The 17,554-nt window shown below is 42.4% G+C and overlaps 1 protein-coding gene across 7 annotated transcripts in view; it reads right to left on the minus strand.

Annotated features, from left to right (window-relative positions):
* Positions 1-15,656, minus strand: part of NMT2 (N-myristoyltransferase 2) — a 98,640-nt gene extending 82,984 nt beyond the window's left edge. For 5 of the 7 annotated variants that reach the window (XM_036307281.1, XM_036307277.1, XM_036307278.1 and 2 more), the window contains exon 1: positions 15,436-15,656. In XM_036307281.1, coding sequence (XP_036163174.1) covers positions 15,436-15,545 — 110 coding nt within the window. In that variant the 5' untranslated portion in view covers positions 15,546-15,656. The remainder of the gene's footprint in view (positions 1-15,435) is intronic. The other 2 variants (XM_036307279.1, XM_036307280.1) reach the window with 1 other exon arrangement.
* Between the last annotated feature and the right edge of the window lie 1,898 nt (positions 15,657-17,554).

A 17,554-nucleotide genomic window follows, 5' to 3' on the forward strand; every position in this document is an offset into this window, starting at 1 on the left:
GATTATAAACCAAATTTTAAAATGACAAAATGAGGCAACATGTTAAAGTTTTAATAGTCAGAATATATAAAAAGCTCTTTGCCCTTCACATTTTACCTCCAGTACAGTAGAGAGAGGAACATGATATCCTGACCAAGACTGTAGGCATTAGCTAGAGTCTAACCACCTGGTTTTGAATCCTGGCTCCACTACCTCCGAGCTGTGTGACTTAGAGCATATTACTTAACCTTTCTGGGCCTCTGTTTCCATATCTGTAAAAAGATGAAGTTTTCAATAAATAGTGTTATAAAAATTGTGAGGATAAAATGAATTAATACATTAGTATTAATAGTTGGCACACAGAAATCACTGAGATATTATTATGAATAATCTGCTTTACTTTCCTTCATATTGCTAGCAAAAAAATGTATTATTTATTCATTTGTCTTCTCTAACTAGAACAGCATTGTCCATTGTATTCTCAGCACCTAAAATAGGTTCTGACATATAAAAGGTCCTCACTAGATATTTGCTGGATGAATGAGAAATCAATGTAAAAATCAATTAGAAGAAAACAAAAGACTGACAGAAGACTGTGCTGAGAATACGAATAAGCAACTCACAAAAGAGGAAGCCCTAACAGCCAATAAACTTACAAACAGATGCTCAACCTCACCAGCAGTAAGGAAAAGGAAACAATCTCAGATTCTACCTTTTATCCACTGACTTGCCAAACATTTTGAAGTCTAATACTATTGGGAAAATGTGAGGAAAGGGAACATTCATATACTGCTGGTGAAATGTAAATTGATGTAACCACTTTGGAGAACAATCTGGCATTGCCACCATCACCATCATCACTGTCATCAGCCCAGCAGCTAACATTTAACACACTTACTATTGTCAGGCACTGTTCTAAGCCCCTTAAAGACAACAATCTTGTAAAATGTCACAACTTTGTGGGGTAAGTCTTTTATTATTATTATTATTATTATTATTATTATTATTATTATTTCCATTTTATAGAGGAGGAAATTGAAATGTAGAGAGATTAAGTAACTTACAGAAGTCACATGGCTAATAATGGCACATCCAGGATGTGAATCCAGCCAGCCTGGTTTCCAAATCCATGTAATTGCTACACTATACTCTTGTTTATGTATTTCAATTGGCTGAACATTGTTTTAGGTATTTATTGGCAATTTTTAGGTCTTCTCTTGTAAACTGTTTAGGATCTTCGAAGACTTTTTATTAGCCTATTTTTTATTAACTTGCAGCAGATCTTTAACCTAGCCCTGGCCAGTGTAGTTCAGTTGGTTGGATGTCATCCCATGCACCAAAGGGTTGCTGATTAGATTCCCTGTCAGGGCACATGCCCAGACTGTGGGCACGATCCCCGGTGGGGGGCTGGGGAGGGTGTGCAGGAGGCAGCCAATCGATATTGTGCTCTCACACTGATGCTTCTCTCCCTTCCCTCTCTCTCTAAAAATAAACTATTGTTTAAAAAAGATTTAAAACAGCAGAGGTAACTCAAAGGTACACCACAGAAAAAAATTCACACACATACAGCTGTGGGGATTTGTCGAAGGCACAGTCAATTTCTCCCATGTACCAGCCATAAGCCTGTCCTCATGTTGGGTCACGGGCACCCATCTTACACAAGTTGATCATGTAGTCACCCAATTCAATAATGGATTCTACCTGCAGTTCAGGTTCTTAAAGAAAGTATAAGTGAGTTTGTTTCTTCACTGGCTCATCTTTGCAATTCCAGTAATGACTTCTTCCACCTTCTTCTCCCCAACGTAAGGCACAACCCAGAGTAAGAAGCAAAGCTGCCAGCTGCCAGCATCTGGCTTTAGTGCAGCCTGACCTAAAGTAAGATTTCAACTGTTTCGTAGGTTGGGTAGCTTCATCCCTTTCTCAGCATGTCCCTTCTCCTTCTGGGATTGATATAGAAAACATCTGTCAGAGTATCTTCGAAGCCACATCATCTCTGGTCAAAGCAGAAAGTCCTAGAGAAGCCCTTGGAAGGCTCACAGCTCAAAGATGCCCTAAAGTTTATGGCCAGTGAGGGGTGGAACCTGATAATGACCTTTATCATTATAAAGATCAACAAGGAGGCAGGTGCAGCTACTGAGGCTGAAGCCTTGGGCAGAGGTCATGCCAACAACTTCAATATTTACATGGATGTCAGGAGCAGAGGGTGGCTGCCTCAGGGCAGCGACTGAACCAGAAGCCCTTGATTCAATGCAGGCCTGGCTGGAGTAGAACCTGGATGACTCCATTGGCTAGCTTCTGAGCTACACTTTAACTAATCCCCTGAGCTGTTTGATCTTAGACAACCTGCAAAGACAGGTCTTCACTGAGCTGTTTCCAAGTTTTCAATTCTTTCCACTCTTACCATAATCTAAATATGGGGAATGTTATATCTCATTAGACTTCTCCTTCCATGATTATTACATTACCAACAAACACATCCGATGCACCCTAAAAGCCCAATTCTAACGAGTTAATGTTAAATCATAATAAAATTTTATCAAGACTCATTGGCCAGAAACTAATCTAGTGTGAAGTTTAGTTTGTGAAGACCTGTCTGCAGATTGTCCAAGATCAAAAGAAAGGAGGACATATTTTAAATGCCAGAGATTTGTTATGAATCTTTAAAATCATCATATATAATTGAAAGACTAAATATGAACTGCTCAGCTATTTAACAAACAAATTTCTTAAAGGCTTACTTATTTGCCTCTTCAGTAAAACTGCTTCCTAAATATGAAATGATGAACAAAACAATTAGAAAAATCAATTAAAAAATAAAAGCTTGAAGGAATTGGCAGAGTATATCCTTCATGATAGTCCAAATTAGTAACAAATTACCCTATTTCCTACAGCCTTTAATCACTCATGCTCACAAATGTTTTTCTAAATTCCTGGCATATCTGATTTTCATTTCATCGATTGGGAGGCAACCAATCGATGTGTCTCTTTCACCCCTCCCTCCCTTCTTCCTCCTCCCTCTTTTGTATATCCCAATGCTAATCATGGACCTAGTCAATTCTTTCATTAAAGGAATGTCCCATATTTAAATTAAAATCCTTGTAGTTACAGAATGTAGCAAAAAACAAAAAATGCTCCCCCGCCCCCCGAAAAAATCTTGTGAAGGATTAAGGGGCAAGCTATGAATGGTATGGAAGGAAAAATGCCATCTCAGGCAGTTAAATATTTGAGGAGGAACAGTTAGGTTGCGATAGCAATAAGATAATGGTCCGTTCCTAACTCAGAACAGACCCACAGCATATGCAGGGTAAGGGATTCCAGGGACAGATGGCTCAGAAGTAGAGAATAACAAAAATAGAGAAAACAGGGTAGTGCAATTGAGAAGGGCTGAGAGATAAGACTGTAACATGTGACCAAGAACAAAGGTCAGAAGATAGAAAACAGGATTTCAATGAGCAAAGTAAAGGGTCACAGGCAAAGGTGAGGCTATGCAGAGGGCACTTCTCAATGGCAATCTCAAAGGTGAACCTGGAGTTCTCCAAAATAAAAGGATATGACCCACCAAATCCAGAAGGGAGTTAAAGGTCATCGCCTACTTTGGGATGGTAAAGAGAAAAGGACAGAAACATACCAGAACTCAGAGAAATGGGCTGATGATGTCTACAAGGGGTAGCTTAAAGTTGGGACAAGCCAAGAGAGAAGGCAGGACTGGGATCTCTCTTGCCAACATTTATCTTTTCCCTCTTACCCCTGGGCTGTAACAGCAGAAAATTAATCCAAGAAGATCAATGGGGCATGATGGGCACCTGAGACACAAGGTGTATGGTCCACCCATGGGCTGTGTACTGACTGTTCAACCCAGTTTCTTCCCAGACTCTGTTATCCCTGAGGATAGGGATCGGGCCAGGACAAAGTATGTACTTATTAAATCATAAGACTTTGAGAGACAAACTCTTCAACTCACTAATGAAGACATGTATAAAGAGAGGTTAAGTGACTATTCTAAAATCAAAGTGAAGGTTAGTGGCAGACGTTCCTGCCTCCAGCCTTACTACTCATTTCAACATATCACACTGACTCCCTAAAACTTGTTAGTTGGAAAAGATTTTAAAATATTAAGAAATGGGCCGTGGCCAGTTGTGCTCAGTGGTTAGAGTGTCCAACCACAGATCGAAGGTCTTGGGTTCAATTCCCAGTCAAGGACACATACTTTGGTTGCAGGTTCAATCCCCAGACGCAATCAGGGTGCATGCGGGAGGCAACCAATGGGTGTCTCTCTCCCATGTCTTTCTCTCTCCTCCTCCCCTCTCTCTCTCTTCCTCTTTCCCTTCTCCTTCCACTCTCTAAAACTCAATGGAAAAAATCCTGGGGTGAGGATTAAAAATAAATAAAATATTAAGAAATATTCTGAAATTTAAAAAAATATTCTGGAGAAGTGATAGACATTCAAGGATATTAATTTCAGCACTGTTTTATTAGCACAAAGGACTGGAAGCAACCTCATGATGTATTAACAGGGGCAGATTAAAAATAATGGTACAACTATTCAACAATATGACATGCAGCTTTAAAAAATGAGATCTGTCTATATGGTTCGATATATAGATAATGACTTCCAATATACACTGTTAAGTGAAAAACTGAAGAGCAGCAATGGAACATCGAATGCACGTGCAAGCACAACTGTGCATGCACGCATAACCCTGGGTATGTAGAGAACACCACCAGAAGACAAGCCAAAAACTGGCAAGAGTAGCTGCTTATGGGAGGGAAACTCAGTGGTGAGAGAATGAGACTTACTTTATACTGGATACCCTTTTGTGCCTTTTGAATTTTGTACCATATGCTCATACTACCTAGTCAAAAATAATTTAAAAATTAAGGTGTTGATAAAGCCAAAGCTAATATACAGACAGATATAATATTATTTAGCATACAGGTCAGACTGTGAGTAGTAGAGTCCCAAAATAATAGCAACATCTGACACAGGAGCTCAATTTTAATTGTTTCATGGAAAAGTCTCAGCTTCCCTCATGGGGGATTCTGCAAAAAGAAGATGAGCCAGGCTCTCTCTACTTTGCTCTTGGCCATCCCGAGGATGTTGCTGGGCTCACACAGTGACTTTCCACTGCATGCACACTCTAGCCCAGTGGTTCTCAACCTTCCTAATGCCGCGACCCTTTAATACAGTTCCTCATGTTGTGGTGACCCCCAACCATAAAATTATTTTCGTTGCTACTTCATAACCGTAATGTTGCTACTGTTATGAATTGTAATGTAAATATTTGAAATGCAGGATGTATTTAGGTGACCCCTGTGAAAGGGTCGTTCGAACCCCAAAGGGGTTGTGACCCACAGGTTGAGAACCGCTGCTCTAGCCAATGGGAGAGAGGAGAAAGACACTCCATGTTCCAGGGAAAAACGGGGTTGTTTTGGAGAACGGGCCCAACAATAGCTGCCTAAGCAAATGATGATACTCTCTATAGAGTCACAGATGGACTGGCGAGCAACTTCATATGATCAGAAGAGGGCTTTGAAATGCCTTGGGAAATTGTTCAAGGTGTACCAAATGACAAACAGGAACTTCTAAGACAATAGGAATGGTATATCTGCAATTTTGTAAATATGTGAAAAGGAAAATGTACATATGAATAGACCATGGCATTGTCTTTTTTCCTTGAGGATACAGTCTAACACTCTACATTAAAAATGATGTGATTCTGCAAAAAGATTAAAAAAAAAACTTCAGTTGGGAAAACAAAACAAAATTCATTCCCTGGTTCTTTCTTCATTTTCCATAAAATGTTAATAAATTCCCAGAGGGTAGTGAAACACAAGTATTACTCCTACCCCACCCCATCATGAAAAAAAAGAGAGAGAGCCCTAACCGGTTTGGCTCAGTGGATAGAGCATCAGCCTGTGGACTGAAAGGTCCCAGGTTCGATTCCGGTCAAGGGCATGTACCTTGGTTGCAGGCACATCCCCAGTGAGGGGTGGGTGTACAGGAGGCAGCTGATCGATGTTTCTCTCTCATCGATGTTTCTAACTCTATCTCTCTCCCTTCCTCTCTGTAAAAAATCAATAAAATATTTTTTTTAAACAAGAGAGAGAGAGAAGAAACTATGGGAAATTATCATATTAAATGAATCACCACCTTTATCTCGGAAAGTACTACATGAATTTGAACACTGAGTGAACACAGCTGTGGGAATAAAGGAGCCCATATTTCCCTGATGTTTGTGTATCAAGCCAGTAACAGAGCCAAATGTGCTAACAAAACAGAAAGTCTAAAATTAAATTCTGAGTCAGTAAGGGACCCCCAATGGATGCCCCGCATTTTCTTCTGCAGCTAGGAGAGCATGATAGGCCACTAACTTACAGGGATTCAAAAGCACTCAACAGTACTGTAATAACTATGTATGGTACTAGCTGTGTACTTAAAATATTGGGGGGACTTTGTAAATTATATAATTGTCTAACCACCATGGTGTACACCTGAAACTAATATAAAATAATACTGAATGTCAACTGTAATTGAAAAATAAAATTTAAAAAAGAAAAGCATTACCCTCCCACCTCGAGTGCTAAACAGGCTGGGCATGAGAGCTGGGTACCTGCTTGCTGCACAGGTTTCCTCTAGAAGCGCTGTCACCCAGAGATGCTCAATACCACATTCCCCCGCCCATTTGCTTCTTACAGGAAACTGACACTGTAGAGGCCTACATGATTGCAGTGCTGGGGGAAGGGGACACCAGGAAAACGATGCTGACATGTATGAGGCTACACTTGGGCAGCTACTGAACCTGATCCAAAAAGGAGATGAGACACCCGGGAAAGAAAAAGAAAAGAGATCTCACTGCAAATTGTATTGATGCTATAATTAAAAGCAGTCCTTTAGGAGACCCGAAGAGACACTTAAAACGGTTCTCTAATCAAACTGCAATATTTTTTAAAACAAGTATATACAAAGTAGGAAGTGCAAACCAGGAGTTCATAAAATTAGCTATTGTTTTCATTTATTCATTTATTTTAAATTCATTGACATTAGGGTATCCATTACATTGATGAATTTTGCTTCAGAAGCACTTAAGTTGGCAATCTAGGACTTATGCAGAGATAACCTTGAAACATTATCAAACAAATTACTCTATTTTACTTATTTATGGTCTATGAGACCATGTAGTTCATTACAACGGCAAGTTTTTATAGTCAGTGAAAGGCCCATGATCTAAGTTTTAATCTGAGATGTGGTCTGCATAAATTATTTAAACTTGAATAAGCCTCAGTCTCCCCATCCGTTATAATCCTATATAATAAAAAGCTAATATGCAAATTGTCCCCTCGTCAGGGTGTGGCCTAAGTGGCCTTGTTGTACCACATGATAATCCCCTCCCTCCACCTTCCTGGCCTCTTCCACACCTGACTGGACCATGCCTTGCTGTCCAGAAACCAATGAGATCCTTTCTGTAGAATGTGAACCAAGGAACAGTCTTCAAGCAATCAGTAGCTAACAGAAGAAGGCTAGAGAGATAGGTAGACCCTGAATTTGCAAACTGCTGGTCCCAATTCTAGTCTAATACAGCTCTACCATACTTTATTTTGAGGTAAACTGCTTATATTTCAAATAAAACATTCTTTCCCTGGTTGGTGTGACTCAGTGGTTCAAGAGTAGGCCCAAGCACCAAAGGGTCTAGGGTTCGATTCTTGGTCAAGGACATGTACCTGGGTCTCTCTCACATCAATGTTTCTCTCTTCTCCCCTTTCTTCCTCTCTCTCTCTGAAAATCAATGGAGAAAAAATCCTCGAGTGAGGATTAACCCCCCAAAATATAAAAAATAAATAAAATAAAACCTTCTTTAATTTGAGTCCATTTGTAGATGATGTTACACGCACACATTAAATAACAGTCACAAAAAACTCTCTTGCCCACTTACCAGCCATGTGACCCTAGACAAATCACTTATCTCTATGAGGCACAGATTTTTTTGCGGTAAGACAATGATCTGCCTTAGAAGATGACTGGGGAGATGGGGGCAGGGGGATGTGACTGGCGGAAAGGTACCACGTAAAGGATACATTCAGTAAAGGCGAGAGGACCTTGGGTTATAATGACCATGGAAGTTTTCATAAAAGAAAGGACAGTGGAGCTGGACCCTGAATTTGGAAAAGAGGTGGAGAAGAATTTCTCACAGCCAATCTCAACAATGCACAGAAGTAACAACGTACTGTGCAGGGAATCACTTCAAGTTTGTTTGTTTGTTTGTTTGTTTGTTTGTTTGTTTTTGAGAAAAGGGCAGTGGAGCTAGACCTTGAATTTTGGACAATTAAGAGACTGCTCTCAGAGGGAGAGAGGACTTCCCAGAACACTGCAGGAAGAGATGGCCCACAGGGGGCAGTAATACATTCCCTTTGGTGGACGATGATGTCTGACATTGAATTTGAAGTTGTTTTCTGCCTATGCTATAATCAAACCTTCCCTCTCATTTACAAAACCATCAGTAAATGATATGCACAAGCAAGCGGCTTATATTAGTAATTCTTGGAGTGGGGTAGGAATGAAAGAGAGCTAACTGTATTTAGACAGGGTAATGTCTAAGGAGAAATACTAAAAGGGCCCAAAACATGGAGCTAGTGATGGGGGAGCCGGCAGTAGCATGGATGTGCCAGAGGACCAAGAAAACCTCAGTCCCCATGTATGACTCTAAGCCATTTTGTTTACTTATTAAGGAAAACAGTGATCCTAGAAGGTAAAAGGTTGTGGAAACCCTTGGGTTATAGAAAGAGAGAAAAATCCTAGATACTTCTAGACTAAACACAAATCAAAACAAAGAAAAAGAATAAGGTTTCCTATATAAGAGAAGCAGATTGGCAGAGAAACAACATCTGTGACACTAAAGGCTAGAAGATAATAGAACAATGTTTATGGAGATGGAAGGAAAATTATTATTACAGAACTAGAGGCCCAGTGCATGAAAATTCGTGCACTTGGGGAGGTCCCTCAGCCCGGCCTGCACCCTCTCACAACCCAGGACCCCTCGGGTAGGGTCCCTAGGCCTGGCCTGAGATCAGGGCCTATCGGGGGGCTTCCCCTCCCCCGCTGCAGGCAGCTGGCCCCACCCCTGCAGCTGCCACTGCTTGCCATCTGTGCCGTGCTGCACCCCCCCTCCCCTGCCACCGGTGGCCGCCCTCTGCAGGCAACAGGCTGGGGTGCGATAGCTTGGCTGGCCTGGGCCTCCCAGTTTTTTTTGCTGGGGGGCAGGGCCAGCCATAAGGGGGCCATCTGCCTACCTGATCACCCCTAACTGCTAGCCTGTCTACCTGATCACCCCTAACCACTTGATTGCCTACCTGATCACCCCTAACTGCTTGCTGGGGAACGAGGTCAGCCCTGCGAGGGGCCATCTGCCTACCTGATCACCCCTAACCACTCTGCCTTCCTGCCTGCCTGATTGCCCCTAACCGCTTGCTTGGGTGCAAAGCCAGCCCAGCAAGGGGCCATCTGCCTATCTTATCTCCCCTAATGGCTAGCCTGCCTACCTGATGGCCCCTAACTGCTGGTCTGCCTACCTGATCACCCCCAACCACTGGTCTGCCTACCTGATCATCCCTTGCCTGCCTGCCTGATTGCCCCTAACTGCTTTCTTGGGGCGGGGCCAGCCCACAAGGGGCCGTGGTGGTCTGGTCTCTGGTCGTTTTGGTAGGGACGCCTCTGGCTTTTTATTATATAGGATTACACCATGTAATTCGTGAAAGCAAAAGAAAGGCATCTTCAAACATACAAGAATTCAGAAAATAAATCATCTGTACATTCTAACAAAAAAAATGAGAAAAAGTCCTCAAAAAAAGAGGGTGTGGTTTACAAAGAATAGAGGTAAGCAATAAAAATAGTGAAGCTGCCCTGGCCTGTTTGGCTCAGTGGATAGTGCAACCCTCAGCTTGCGGACTGAAGGGTCCCAGATTCGATTCTGGTCAGGGCACGTACCTTGGTTGTAGGCTCCTCCCCAGCCCCAGCCCTGGTCGGGGCTCGTGCAGGAGGCAACCAATCGATGTGTTTCTCTCACATCAATGTTTCTCTCTGTCTTTCCCCTCTCTTCCATTCTCTCTAAAAAGCAATGGAAAAAACATCCTTGGGTGAGGATTAAAACAAAAAACAGTAAAGCTGTCAGGAAAAGTGTCAGATGTTTTGATACTATGGATGTGACTATAACTGTTATGAAAAAAGCTTTCACGAATATAAGAGCAAAAATAAAAGAAGCCACATGGAATTAAAATTCCAGATTATTTCAACAAAACCTAGGAAAAGTAAAGAAGGGAAAGTCAAAACATTCTACACATTTTTTTTCTTATTCAGTTAAATATTTTGGAGAATGGTTAATTTTTTACATTCCTAGAGAAATACAGATAAGTCATGCCTGTTCAAAATTTAAAGATAACTCCCTGAAGAACAAAAGTAGGCTATAGAGCTTCTAAATCACCAAAGGAAAAAAAAGAATGAAAATCTGGCATATTCTGCAAAAGACAAGAAAAGAATAAAGAAGTATTCTGAGTACCACAAAAGCTTACAAAATTCAAAGGTAGGATATGATGTGAGCTGTCCAATATGCGAGCCACTGCCCACACTGGGTTAAATTAATTATAATTAAATGAAACTAAAAATTCAGTTTAGTGACCTGAAATTCGTGGCTAGTGACCTCTGCTTTGGATATTTCCATCAACATAGAAAGTTCTACCAGAGAACACTAATAGTCAATGAAAAATACAAGGTAACAAATGAGTATATGTAAAATATGATCCTATTTATGTAAACTACACACTTTATATGTGTATTAAAATATGAGTTGATTAAACTGTAAATAGTGGTAATAAGATACCAGGGGCTTTCACTATACACTTTATTGTTTGAAATTTTTTTGAAATTTTTTTATTGATTAAGATATTATGTATGTGTCCTTATCCCCACATTACCCCCCCATCCCTCCCACTCATGCCCTAACCCACCCTGTTGTCTGTGTCCATTGGTTAGGCCTATATGCTAGCATATAAGTCCTATTGTTTGAATTTTTAATGTGCATATTTTACTCTTATAATGAGTAAAGGCCATTAACATATTTCAGATGGAATAACAACATACCAATCAACCAACCTCTTTCTTGAACTTACTACAGAATTTGGCTCCAATCTCTGAGATAACCAGTGACTCCTTTATATATATATATATATTGGGTATACTTGTGCTAATGAACAATTTCAAGATGGCACAGTACGTATTCTATACTTAGAAAGTTTCTATAGCTTAGCCAAGCTCTGGGAAGGATTTGTTCTGGGCTCAAAGGTGGTATCACCATTTCACATGCAAGTCTGAGCAGCCATTTGATAACTTCAAACTATATCGTTCTTGACTTGGGGAGGTTCCTTGTACAAAGGCTGTTAACACACCTTTCCATTTAGATTTATATAACTGATAACAGATCAAGTTCAGAAAGGGCAGCTTTAAATTATCTCTTAAATTTTCCATCATAAAGAAAAAAACAGAAAAATTGATTGAGAGTTGCAGTTATTTTTTTAAATCGTCACCCAAGGAGTGAGGATATTTTTGCCAGATTTTTAGAGTGGAAGGGGGGTGGAAGGGGAGAGAGAGAGGAAGAAGACAGAGAGAAAGAGGAGAGATAGGTCGATCTGAGAGAGACACATCACAGTGATTGATTGGCTCTAGCAAGCACCCACAGAGTGGGGGAGAGGGCCTGCACCGGTTGGAACCTACCACCCTCTGGTGTGCAGGCTGACATTCTAACCACTGACCCCTGCGGGCCAGGGTGCAGTTATTTTTGCATCGTCCCATTGATTTCACAGTTGACAAAGGAGAAGGGTCCCACAACCAACCTCAACAGAGAAAGTCAGAAGTAACAAAATACTGCACAGAAAAGAAGTTCTTTTTTCTTTTTCTAAATTAGGGGTGAAAGAAGAGAGATTATATTCTTTGTTAAAAGAATTCCAAAGTTTTAATGTTTGCCAAATACCACATCTTTAATTTTTTTAAGGCGAAAAAAAAAAAACATTTGAAAGGTATGGAAATAGCCCTCAAATATTAAAAAATCTTTTATATATCCCGGGGAATAATTTAGTTATTTCTCTTCCAACAAAGGCATATTCATATGTGCTTATTTTGTTTCCTATATAAATATTCTTGGCACGTGCTCCTGTTCTACCATCGTGAATATTGAGGGAGAAGCTCTGTGCATGGAAAGAAGATGAAAAACATCAATGTGTCTGGAAATGTACATTCTGAAAGTCAGTATTGGTAAAGCAAGAAGAGAGTTTTGGTTTTGTTGCCAACTTAAATGCTAATTTTTATTTGGGGCCAACTGTGTGACCCTGTCCCAACACTGGGCAATAAGTATGTTTAATGTGGGATGGTAGGCTGAATAAGAGATAATGACCATGGCCCAATGTATTTGACAAATGGAGAAAATGCGTATCAATGGTGCAAGGACAAGAAGATAGCTAAAGTAAATTTTTACCTATAGAAAGTCCTTGCTAAGGAAGTAACAGTATTTTAAACAAGATTACCTTAGAGCTTTTAATTTGCTTTAAAGTTTTCAAGTTCCCTCATGACCTTTACAAAGACCTACTTACTTCCCCTAGTTGTAAATTATTTGTTAAAGCAAGTTACTTAAAGAATCTTTCTAGGTACCCTTCTGTTAGTCTAGTTGTAATTGTTGCATATTATTTGAAAATAAAAAAACTACACTTTTTCAGCTATAGAGAGTCTATTTAAAATGAACAATCCCTCCCCTTCCCCATGATTTTTAGAATTTTGTGGAATTTTTATAGTGATATGCCACTTTTGTACTTGGATGGTCCAAAAAATTAAACAAAGAACACATTTTCCATGAAAAGTAAGATATAAAAAAAGTGAGATGCAAGTATAATACACAAGCCATTGCTTTTAATTGAACATAAATAATATTTCATTCTTGAACTTCCACCATTACCCACAAAACGAAATAATCTTTTTAGTTCATAAAGAAAATCCTATGAAAATGAAAGGAAAAGCACATACAGTAATATGTATATTGGGAACAAAATCTAATGTGATAATTTCCTTTTTATCTGACACTCTAGTTTTAACTTAATATGTCTGAAACAACTAGTAAATACATTATATTCAATTGTGGGGGTAAGTTAATCGTTTCAGGCCACAAGAGTACTAATTAGTAAATTACCACTTTGTGTACTGACCTATACCTACAGGTAAAAAAAAATCTCTTTATTTGTCATTCAATTTACATTGGTGGAGAATAAAGAAGCCAAGAATAGAAAAAGAGAGTCTCAAATTTTTACATTTACAAATGTGAGCTACTTTAAAAAAAAATCTAAGTTTCTATTGAGCCATATCATCAATGCACAAGCCAAAAAAAAACCAACAAAAAACCACATAATTACTCTCCCAAATTTGGCAAATATTATCTAACTTTAAATTTAAAAAAACAGCCCAACAAGCACAGCAACTTGGATTTTTATTAATCTCCTTATAATCTTAATAAACTATAAACCCATGAAATCAATCTCTACCACTAGGAGCTACGTTATCTGCTCTGGGTTAAAACATTTCAGTCCACTGGGCGTTCCTAAATTCTGAGTAAGCATGCTAACATATATTTAATGTGCTTATGTACAAAACTAAAAACTGAAGAGGGCATGGAGATGACTTCGGGTGCTAACTTGGGAACTTCACGGAGCCTACAGCAAGGCTGCTAGGGACAGGCCCCAATCAACAGGCATAGAGATGAATAATTCTTTGTACTGTGGATATTTTTGACTGTTGTAATAAGCAAAGAAGTATTAATCAAACTTTCAAAGAACAAGAACAATAAGCAGAATTACAGGGGAGAAGGAAAAGTCCTAGGCTTACTCCAGAAAGATAATGGACAGGTGCTGAAGTTTTGGGGTAATCTACCACATTGCATCTGGGCCCATTTCTGGCCATTTCAAAAACATGTCTACACTTAGACAGCTATCATAGGCAAATTTCTATCACTGTGTAAACAAAACTCAGTCTCAGATTTCTGTAGAATTTCCTTTCCTCTTTTAAAAAAGCATTCTAGACTTGAATTATAGCATACTAGTAGGGTACTTGCAGCTGCCACTGAAGTATTCATTGCCAATATAATAAGAAAAGCAACTCGCAAATGGGATTTACAGCTAGTCAGCTTTTCTTTTTGATCTCTTTTAATATTTCATAACACATTAAAGCTCAGTGAAAGTTCCTATCTTAAATAAATCTTCAAGCAGACGTTAAATAGAATGCAAATGCTTTACACTTAAATCACCGATCATTTAAAGAATCCTCTGCATGAACTGAATAAATAAGCCATCTGTGACTAAGGGCTCCCTTATCATGGTTTTAAGCTGACCCACTTCTTCATCAGTCACTACAGTTTGCAAAATCTTACTTATCAGGGGCAGCATGAGGTGTTCTGTGCCTGCGCATAGTTTGAATCCAACGGGGAAAGGCTAGTCACTGCAAACACTACCTTTAAGGACGCCAGTCTTTATTTAAAATAACCCCCCGCCGCTGAAAAGAAAACTTCAATACCACCCTTAACCGGAAGCAATCTTATCTCCGACGGAGAGCAAATCCAGTCCGCGGGGGAGAAAAGGGACCCTGTGAAAAGGCAGGCGAAACCCGACCAGGTGTGAAAACGCACTGTGTGTTTTGGCCTTGAGGATCGAAAGCTGTCGCTACAAGCTGGGTCTGGTGAGGGCTGCGGGACCTGACCCCAAGGCCGACATGCAATCAGGGGGTAGCCCTGCTCTGGAGAGCTAAGCAGACAGGGTCTGCGGACGCGCTTGGCGCGGCAACCCTGCGCGTCGCCAGGGGCGCCCAGGCCGGGACCCCAGGGGCGCCCCCTGCCCGGCGGGGCGCGAGGCGAGAGGCGCAGAGGAAACACAACTTTCTGCAGCCCCCGCCGGGGAGCGGGGGCAAATCTGCACCACTCGCTGGCCAGCAGCTCAGCTCCTCTTTCATTTCTGGCGGTGGCGGCAGCTGGAGGCGGGGTGGGAGGGTCTGGAGGACTTCGGGAGAGGATACGGAACCGAGAGAGAAGGACGACTCCCCCCACCAACCGGACCACCATAACGGGAAGGGGGCCGCGCCTCCCTCGGTCCCATCGAGACACACACGGGGCGGGCCGGCGGCGGGAATGCGCGAGGGCCGGTGGGCCGCGTGGCAGGTGACAGCGGCGCCGCCGGTCGCCGGTCCCCCGCACAGGGCCCCGGCCTCCCCGCCCACCACGGGGCCTCGCTGCCACTGCGCCGCCGGCCGCGCGACCCGCCCTCACCACGGTCTCGGGCCGGGCGCACCCACGCGGGGACCCCCGCCCCCTCGGAGCGGCGGAGGGCGCCGCCCGCGCCCCAAGACCCGCGTCCGAGCGGAGCCCGAGGCTCCCGCGCGCCTACCCTCTGGCGTGCTCGGTCTCCTCCTCATTGTCCCCGTCTATGCCGCAAGTGTCCTGGTCGTCCAGCTCCAGGCTCTGCTGGCTGGCTGCAGACTCGCTGTCCTCCGCCATCGCGGCGGCGCGGGCTGCGGAGGCGGCGCCAGGGGCCGCGAGCGCGGGGGCCAGCGCGGCGGCCGCGGCAGCGCGAGCAGCTCCCTCTAGTGCCGCCCGCCGTCCGCTCAGAGCCCGAGCCCCGGCGCGCGCGCCCGCCCCGCCCCGCCCCGCCCGGGCCCGCCCACCGCGCGCAGCTCCGCGCCGACACCGGGCGGGGTGCGGAGAGGGCGGGCGTGGGGGAGACCCGCGGGCTGTGGGATGTGAACCGGAGGCGGGCCGCCAGGGGCGAGCCCTGGAACGCAAGCCAGTCCCGCGCCTCAGCCCCGCGTCGGTCTTTGAATGCCGCAGCCTGCAGATGTCAAATCCTGCGCGTCTTCATTTTTGGATCACAGGCCACGCGATGTTACATCGCTACATGTTGGTGAGCGCTTTGAACCACGGCAGAGATTTCTGACTCAGGAGCAGGCGTGCCAAGAGATTTCCAGAAGCCTTCCCCGCACCACCCACCATGTACACTTTTAAAAATTTCCATATATCTATACCTAATTTCCAATACAGTAGCAAATCAAAGTCAAAACAGGGCTTCCAGCCTTTCCACCTGTTCCAATCTGGCTCGAAACCCTTAAACTCTTGACAGAAAAACTCTGGAGCGGCCCCTGTTTTCGCTGGACGCAGACAGTTGGCTCAGACCACAACAACCCCGTTGGGGGGAAATGGAGATGTTGTCCACGATGATAGGGAGTTATGTAGGGGATTGGGCAGTTTCATGCCGACCACTGGGGCTTCCCCAAGTGAAGGTCATGACCTAGACCTCCAAGCAAAAGTCGGTGGCTTTTTAGGTTAAAACAATCTCTTCCCGTAAACGGAGGAGGGAAATCAGGTGCTCCATGGATTGCCACATAAGAGGCAAATGAAGTTCAGATTCCTATTTGTTGTTGCCATCTGTACACAGCAGCGCTTCCTTTGCTTTCCTGTGCTGAGTGGTGTTCAAGGTCTCGCCAGGCCACAGAATGTTTTACAGAGGCAAGGGAAAGATAATCATCAGAAACTACTCAATGAGGGAAATAGGACTTTTAAAAACCACCTGACATTTTTTTGCAGAAGGTATTAGGAACATTTTGTGACGCCCCCGCCCCCCCCAAGGGAGGCTATGCCCTTAAAATGCAATGCAATAGAAGTAGCTAAAGACAAAAATTACAGAGCAATTTCAAAGTCCATCAGCCTTTTATGACTGACTGATGTTAAGCCAGCTGAGGTTCTGAACATAAGAAGTGCAAAATTGGGCCAAAACCTGAAGGAATACAATACCACTTTTCACAATTGCAACTATTTCTGAGGTAGAAAGTTACATGTGGCCTCTGGCTTCAGACTTTAGGAAAAGGCAAATATAGATCACTGAATTTCCTGCAGCTTATTCCTGTAAACATGAAGAGTTGGGTTAACAGTAGCCTGGTTGAGTAACCAATAGGGTCCTGTCCGAGTCTATTAGATCAGTCACTATAGCCTACCTGAAGGGGTCTCTAAAAGATACCTAAAATGCAACCCTGGCTGGTGTGGCTCAGTTGGTTGGGCATTGTCCTGTGCACCTAAAGGTTGCCCATTCGATTTCTGGTCAGGGAACATGCCTGGGTTTCAGGCTCAATTCGCAGTAGGAGAGTGCGGGAGGTAGTAGATTGGTGTTTTGCTTACATCAACACTTTTCTTTCTCTCTTCCTCTCCCTCTCTCTCTAAATATCAATAAAAATATTTTTAAAATAAAAGATTTCTAATACAAAGCAAAGGAAGCATAGCAGATATATATTTATTTGAATTTTAAAAATACTTTGACTAAGAATCTCTCAAAATCAATAAGAAATATAATCTCAGAGAAATAAAATGAGAGCATCAAAAACCAATTAAACACTAGAAAACAACAAGAGAGGACATCTGTTCCTTGAAATGGAAAAGAGTTGGCCCAGATGTCTGTTCAATACTGGATTAAGGAATTATATATATATACACATATATATATTGATATATATATATAT

Source organism: Myotis myotis, unplaced genomic scaffold (assembly GCF_014108235.1).
Source record: "Myotis myotis isolate mMyoMyo1 unplaced genomic scaffold, mMyoMyo1.p scaffold_m19_p_46, whole genome shotgun sequence".
NCBI classification, from domain to species: domain Eukaryota; kingdom Metazoa; phylum Chordata; class Mammalia; order Chiroptera; family Vespertilionidae; genus Myotis; species Myotis myotis.